Source organism: Mchenga conophoros, linkage group LG3, assembly GCF_057382185.1.
Source record: "Mchenga conophoros isolate Kocher_MC1m ecotype Shallow Benthic linkage group LG3, M_conophoros_male_GT1.1, whole genome shotgun sequence".
Lineage (NCBI taxonomy): Eukaryota > Metazoa > Chordata > Actinopteri > Cichliformes > Cichlidae > Mchenga > Mchenga conophoros.
The window spans coordinates 10690136-10698136 of record NC_140528.1 but is presented as its reverse complement, the minus strand read 5'-3'; the positions used below and the strand labels follow the sequence as shown (position 1 = coordinate 10698136).

At 40.4% G+C, this 8001-nt stretch overlaps 1 protein-coding gene across 1 annotated transcript; it reads right to left on the bottom strand.

The window, feature by feature from the left end:
* Window positions 1–467: 467 nt before the first annotated feature.
* On the bottom strand, window positions 468–3913 carry LOC146577241 (uncharacterized). The gene is made up of 7 exons (XM_085267641.1): window positions 3731–3913; window positions 2460–2577; window positions 2294–2385; window positions 2078–2192; window positions 1240–1407; window positions 959–1114; window positions 468–724 (listed from the first exon to the last, which is right to left on the bottom strand). Exons 1-7 carry the CDS (start codon window positions 3911–3913, stop codon window positions 516–518), a joined length of 1041 nt encoding a protein of 346 aa, XP_085123767.1. The 3' UTR covers window positions 468–515.
* Between the last annotated feature and the right edge of the window lie 4088 nt (window positions 3914–8001).

Genomic DNA, 8001 nt, shown 5'->3' with positions numbered 1-8001 from the left:
GGCCTTTCTTTCCTACCCCACAGTACCTTCCCTTACCATTTGTTTCCTACTCTTTTACTTCTTCTTTGATGACGGTTGTCTTTCTAGATAAGCAATTTCATTTGCTCTGGGGCGAGTCAATGGCTCGGGTGCATTCTGGGACTGTCAGTTCACCAGTGTGCTGGCATGCTTCTTAACAAACACACCACTACAGCAAACATCTCAATTGTACTTGTTGATTTCTTTGACAAAACACTGAACAAAAAATTTACTTGTGAGTGTGCTGCCTGGTGCTTTTAAATTTTGTGATTATTTGAGCAGCCCAGAAAGCATCCCATGAATTAAATTATGTTATCGTATCTGAACATGTGCACGAGTCATTAACTTAGATGGGAAATAATGATTCAGGGTAAACAACTGCACCAAGGAAATTCCATTTTTCTTCTCAAAATGTAAAATGTCTGTTGAAAAATCACATTGAACAGAGATGTGATTAACTTTTTATTTTACCAAACATAACATCAATGATGACACAATCAGTCTTCATCAGAAGTGCTCAAATCACTCTCAGTGGCATCGTCTGGAATGTCCTCCTCCGAGTCCATTTCCAGGAGTGGTTGGTGGCTGAGGATTCTCTTGTACACGTCCTTTACTTTGAGCATTTCAGCTTTCAGTTCACTTTGTTTTTTTAAAACCAGGCTACAGAGTCCCTTCTGTGCATCCTCCGACATGCCAACAAAGGAGGCTGTAAAAAGAACAAAACAAATAAATATGAGAAAAGTAAAAAAAACAAACAACAAAAAAACATCACCTCATAAACACAAGGAATTAGGATGCTATAATTAAACATTTTTTTAAAAGGGAGAAGGCAGTGTTAGCTAGCAATCTAGATATAGGTAAAAGATCCAGTAAGACTTTAGCATCTGCTCTTATTTTCAATCGATTCATCAAAAAATTAATAAATAAATAAAGTGCTTACAGTCTGAGGAGATTGTCCCCAACACCACAGAACGCATTCGCAACACTGTCCAGTGATGCCGCATCTCCCTGCAAAGGATCATCTCCTCCTCTCTCAGGCGCCTCACAGCCATCACCTTCTCAAAGACCTTTCTCTTTGTCCGGAGGTCAGCAGCAGCTACAGTTTAACAACATCAGATGGGAAAACATAGCAGCATATTATGATTCAAGAACAAAACATTCAACTACTGCTCAGATACTGGGAGCTTGTTTAAAAAGGATATTTATAAATCAAGAGCTTACGTTCACTTGTGCTCTGCCAGGGCCAAATATCGGTCTGCATGAGGGCATCACTGGATACGATTTGCTTTGTTGGTTCAGCGAGCTTGTTGTAGTCGTCAACAGCAGCCGCCAAGCGTTTCTTCTCAACTAAGATGACCTTGCGAATTCTGTGTCGCCTCTTGTTGCTATCTGTAAATAATCATAAAAAATTCACACCTTCACATAATGTATATAGTTTCATTTTAATCTACACTCATCAATTTGTTTGCTAGAACAAATCACATCCAGCTTAAACAAACCTGGATCTGATTTGATTCTGTTTACAAAGTAGCTGTACAAGCTGTACAAACTGAGCATCAAACGGTCCGTTTCAAAGAAACTGTGACACCATTTTGTCTGTAAAGACTTTGTGTTCGCACTCTGATGATGACGACAAGCTCCTCTATTCGTGCCTGCAACGCTCCAAGGCTGCCATCAGTTACTCACTTTCTAAGTGAGAGGAATATTAATCAGAATACAGGATGAGTAACAGTCACCAAACTACAGTGGACTCTGTAATCACTGACTTGATGACATTCATTATAAGACATCTGGAGCCTTCATGTGCTGCTATCTCATGATAATCATGAGATAACAAGTATGTTGGTGTTCAGGTTTATAAAACCAACTAGTACGACATCATTTCAACCCAGGTTCTATCCAATTTGATGAAACGCAACAACTCTGCCATAAATTTGCTTTTCAAAGGCTTATTTTTCATTGTTTGTTGACACTGTCAGAAAGATCTTAACTCTAAGTTCTTTAATGAGGCCATGGTGGGTCCTATTGTTATACATGAGTGCATTATATTGAGACTCACCTTCAGCCCATTTCTGCACATCGGCCACCCATTGCTGCAGTGTGTCGTCATCCACACCCAGCTCATTTCTGGTCGCATTCAGGCTCTCCACTTGTTCTCTAAGGATCCTTATGATCTAAGAATGCATTCATAAATGTCATTCATATTGACATTAAAAGAGTACTGGTGTTTTCCCCCCATTACCACACACATTAAAATGGGTGTTGAAAAAATGACCTTTAGATATCGCTGGCTCAAAGTGCGGCCCAGTTGTTCCACTTTCCTTTTGTTCCACCCCAAAGCCAGGAGGGTCAGCATGTCTGTTCGCCCTGCATTTCAGTTAGTATACAAATTAGAATTAATGAGCAGGAGACTGAGTGGAATCTCAGACACGGACACACACCTGCTTTAGACATGTACTTCGTTGTGATGGCCGCCCTAGACAGGAAACTGTTTACTTGTTCCACCTCTTCTCCAACTGTTGAACCGGCCCCAACCTGAAACGCACCTCCCCATTTGATCTATAGAAAGGAGGTCACAATACATGACTGCTGAATTCATTCAACCTTATAACAAAATGTCTCAAACTAATCCAAAACTACAAGCTGCAGTATACCTCGCATTTCCAAGTGTGAGCCTTTGCATGCATGACGGAGAGAAAAGGACGCATTGACAAGAGGTTCCTCAGCTCAGGGCACTGCTTGGTTAAATAGGGGAAATATTTACAGGCCACATCGGAGCAAAGGAACGTAATATGTCCTGGGATGCTAGCTGCCAACTTCCTCTGGAGAAAAAGGGGGTAAGCAAAGATCTCCCCTCGAAACATGTTCAATGCAGCTAAGAGGACTCCGTGGCGACAAACAGCTATTTCCATGCCCTCCTCATCCAACTTCCCAGTGGACTTTTTGGACGACTCCTTTGCTGCAGTCCAAGATGAAGATCCGCACAACCCTTTCCCCGGGACCTATACACTCAAAGATTTTAACATAAAAGACATGACATGATGAAGCCCTATCAGGGACAAACGTTTTAAAACAAATGCATAACAATTAGCTGAATTAGCCTCGAGTCACACAAGACCTCAGATCTCCCCAGGACAGCACTGATAACACAAAATAAAAATCATGTTGTTTTTTTTAAATACACATGGTGACAAAATTAAGTAAACATTAAGATAAAGTAAAGTAAATAGTATTACGACAACACCAAGAGAAAAATAAAAAAAAATATCGACCCATCCATATATGTCTACACACACACACACACACACACACACACACACACACACACACACACACACACGTATGTGTATATGGTTACGGCATTAACGTCATTTTAACAAGAGTAACGCTAACAGCACTAATATATATATGTGTATCTTACATGATTTGTGTGTCTCTGGATGTATTTCACAAACTCAGCAACTTCCTCATCTTTTTCAATGAAGACACCTTCAAAGTTTCCCTGCTCTGAAGTGCTGAACGAACACAGTGACAGTTGTTTGAAAAGAAACATTAAAATACAGCACTCCACTCCAAGAAACTTTTACTGAAGGCATCAGCTGATATTCGGCCATTGTTTTACATAGAGGACATACAACAGAATATTCAAGGACAGTCATCATAAACATTGATTTGCACAATTTCCTTAAACTTAGCAAATTTAGAAACTCACCCTTCCAAAATGGGCTGTTCGTTCATCCAGCATTTTGACAAATGCCTTAAGTGACATCCCTGGTGCAGCCTTCTTAATGTCATGGAAAGACTGAAAGGCATCCATTGAAAACAGGGTGCAGAAATTTAAGGTGCCAGGCCAATATCCACTACCCAGGATGTCCTTAACTGAGGGGGACCACATTAGGCTACAGCTGGTGCAGCTCACCACTGGAAATGCAAGGTTATAACGGCCTTTAGAAAGGATAAGGATAAATTCAGTCATGGCTCAAAGCATTCATTTTTTTCATGTTGTTTTCAAATCGGTCTGGTAAATCCAAATGACCTTTGACAGGTGCCCACATATACTGCGGGCCGAGGGTAATTAAAACCAAGATAGCAATGCACAATTTGCAATAAAACCTCCAAACACATCTATTGTGTATGTAGTATGTGACAAAAGGGCAACTTACCATTTATGGTTACAAGAGCCACAATTGCGCCGGGTGAAACCTCAACGTTACCTGCTGGGCAGTCACACACATGGTCTGGCCTTTGCACAGGCAACAGCCGAACTAACATTAAAACACACAATATATATAAAAAGAATTAGAAATTAACTGATACACAATAAATATACAATAACAGCACCCACTCATACTCATACATAGCAAGAAATGCATAAGACTTAAAAACTGTACCTATTGGCTTGTGAAACTCTGATGAAGGCTGCAAAAACCCTCCTGTCACTGCCTCTCTGTTGTGCAGGACAAAGCGTGTGTGAACTGCAATATCACAGTCAGCACAAAGGAATGGAAGAGGCAGGCAGTCCAGACACCTCACAACTACTTGTTTGCCACACTGACACACACGGTGTGACTGTGGATCCAGAGTAGCTAACATATTGTCTATAAGACAAGGCCTGGCCTCTTTCCACTTTTGCGAGGACACCATATTTCTGATCGCCCAGTGAGTAGCAGCTGACTCAGACGACGTCTCACAAGTCATGGCTGCGTCCTCTTCTCCATCCTCCAACAACTGAAGGAGCTCCTGACGAAGCACCTCAGTTCCACACACTAACAGAAAAAAAATAAAGAAAGGAAGAAACTCTGAAAAACACTCTAGGCAGTATGTTTCTTAGGACTCCACAAAAGCCCTGCATAACTCAACTATAACAACAAATATAAAAGTAAACAGAAATCACAATATATACAAGAAGGTAAAGTACCTTTTGTTGGGTTGACACTGGCAACATAACTAGGTTCTTCACGTGGACATTGATGCTGCTCTCTGGACACTGGGGGGGGGGGGGGGGGGGGAATGAAGAATATTTACTTACTGAAATTCTTTGGTGAAAACAAGTTGTGAGATAAAATCAATGGTTGTGTGAACACTGACCACGTGGCATGCAACTAGTACTTCGACTGGTTGATGGTCTTTGAGGAATAAAATCTCCCTGTCTGTCACGTTTTTTCCAGCGCACTGGTCTTGGCTGAGGTTCACTCTGTGCATCATTCTACGCAATTAACAAGGAAAAAAGGGAACACCTAAAATACAGTCTATGATTAAAGCAAAGATTATAAAACATGTTAAGTTAACCAACTTAATTTGACATAAACTTAAAAAAAAAATTCAAATAACATAACGTTTACTCCGTACAAAATATTAGACAAGCATGTTCCCTCTTTAACAACTGTTTCCACTAAAAATGTTACCTGCATATCTTGAAGGAGTTCGTCAGCAGCCTGAAGCTCTTCCTCCAGCTCGGGGTCCTCTGTATCACTCATTTTCAAGCTAAAGAGGAAAGAGATTTTTGCAGAACTCAGTGACATAAACACATAACTAACGCAATTCAAATGATTTTCAGTCTTGGCGCTCCGGTTAATGTTAGCAATTAACGTTAGCATCATCAGTTTGTAAAGAGCTAGCAGAACTCTTAGCGCAAAAACTGCTTTACGCACCATGTGAGGGTATTTTGCAGCACACAAGTCCTTTAACGTTTGTAATAGATTTAATCCATCATCGTTGGATTAAATGGCTAATGCTGCAGTAGACACGTGTAGTCGTTACCTAGCAAGCATGCTGACGGTAGCTGTAGCCATTTTTAAATACATTACACCGTTTCCGAGATCAGTCACCTCTGTTTGTTTGAAGCGTTTATGAAAAAACAAACTTTGAAACACACATCAAGGTATTACTTTAAATATATGTATTTTTTACATACCTGCATTAGAATCAATCAGTTCCGCCTCATTTTCTTATTCTTATAAATGGGTCTCTCCGTTCTCCCATCAGCCTTTGCTTACACAGGTTGCGTCTGATTGGCTGGAGCCGAGTGCGTCCAAAACTAACAGGAGTGGTGAATGAATCTATAAATGTGTTTTACGTGTGAAATGAAAATAATAAACCTAACAAAGGATTATGTACGTTAAATCTGCGCACTTTCAGATCGTGAATCAGTTTGGAAAACACTGTGTGATGGCCACAACATGAAGCGATTTTATTGTTGAATTATCAGTGATACTTTCGTGTTTTTGTTGAGAAATGTTAACGATGTCATTAAAAGAAAGCATTAAATTAGGGAGAAAAACCCGTTCGCGGAGAGGGTCCCCGGTTCTCCAGTTAGATTGTGCTTCACGGCGTCATGTTTCGCCGTGACGGGGTTATTATTGGAGTAACTGGATGGCTGGAGCCTCTGCTCGAAGCGTCTCTGATCGCCGCGAGCGGGTTCATATTGGAATGAATTGACAACCCACAGCGTCACATAAAAACGTGGAAGGGTACCTTAGGCGTCAGCATGAGAAGTTAAGGGACGTGACAAATCGTCATTATTTTACGCGTCGGGAGTGAGAACGGGTTGCCCTGTCAGACGCCAGTGATGGTGGAGCTCACTGATGAATCAGGTGAGCTGGATTCATGGCTGATTCAAAACTAAGATCCCCCTGCTGTGGTCAGTAAGGGGAGAAAAGGGGGAAATAAAATCAAGAATTAAAGAGGCATTTATAAACGTTTAGGTGTCAAGTGAAACGGGACAAAAGGGGGTGTTTTACTGTTATTTTCAATGTCAGCATTATTATTGTATGAGAATCATGCAACAAGCATTGCATCGATGATCATTTATTGAAGCTTTTGACCTTATACTAACATCTGTGTTCCTGTGATTGTTATAACCTCTGATGAATCTTCTATTTACAGGTGTTAGGATAATGATATAATTTTTCATTGCAGGTGTAACCATGATCATTTTTATACATATTGCAACTTGTTGCTCATTGTGGAGTTGTGCTCAAGTTAATAAGGGTTAAAAGCTACAGTCAGCGCGAATGTCTGACTGATCTATTGAGGGGAAAGGCTTCGAGCATGGAGGGCCGCACGCGCTTACAAAACACTGATATCATGTTATTCTTTGTGATCTTTTCTTAAATTATGTCTTTAAGGTTAGTTTAAATAGTGGCAGTTAATTAAACGAGATTTATTAAAATATTAAATACCTGAGTCAGAACGTTACACGCGGATCACCTTAAGAGTCTGGGAAACTTTGTAGCTGCCTAACTTTTTTTTTTTTTTTTTGAATGTTCTAGCTCCGTTGATTTGACACATTGGAATGTGTCAAAAAAGGGGGGGAAGGTTGAGCTTTAACATCAAACCAGGATTATTTGAACATTTTATAACTTCATTTGTGTCTTTAATAATTTAGGAATGGTAAAGCTTAAGCTAATAGCGGTCCGAGAAGACGGACCTTTTAGAGAATCAGTGAAAAAGCATAAACTATCACTTTCATGTTTAATCATTACTCATTGAAATGAACTGAATAGCGTTTAGAAGATTTGTTAATTTTTTGTCTTTTGTTAAAAAGAGGGGTTTCAATAATTTTCAGACACACCTTGCAAATGTGCTTATAACGAGTTGGCACTCGGCCTTTTGAAGGTCAGAAGCTTCGTTCGGCGTGACTGTCCGGACTGATAAAGTGTAGGAAATGCCTTGAGTGCAGAGGGCTAAATGCAAACATGCTTACACACACATAAGATATGATTAGAATAAGTCCCTGGGACATTCTGAATGTTTAGACCAATTCTGAATCACTAGAAGGTCAGTAGATAACAACATTAGATTATTAGGGTTAGGAAGAGAGGTGTTTTGGTTTTCTGTCTCTTACAGAGAAAGGAACAGACACCAGACGAGGTCACAGAGATGCGAGGATCCTCCGTAGCAGAGTCAGACACAGTGACTGCCGAGACATCAACTGGGTCCAAGGGTCATGGCGTTTGGGCTCCAGCTAGTCACCACAAAAGG

Excerpts from the sequence above, each read along its gene's own strand:
- LOC146577241 (XM_085267641.1), bottom strand. The coding sequence starts at position 3,913 with ATGTGGTCCCCCTCAGTTAAGGACATCCTGGGTAGTGGATATTGGCCT. Across the intron at positions 2,386-2,459 it reads GAAGTACATGTCTAAAGCAG|GGCGAACAGACATGCTGACC; the intron begins GTGTGTGTCCGT and ends ACTGAAATGCAG. Across the intron at positions 725-958 it reads GGGGACAATCTCCTCAGACT|CCTCCTTTGTTGGCATGTCG; the intron begins GTAAGCACTTTA and ends TTCTTTTTACAG.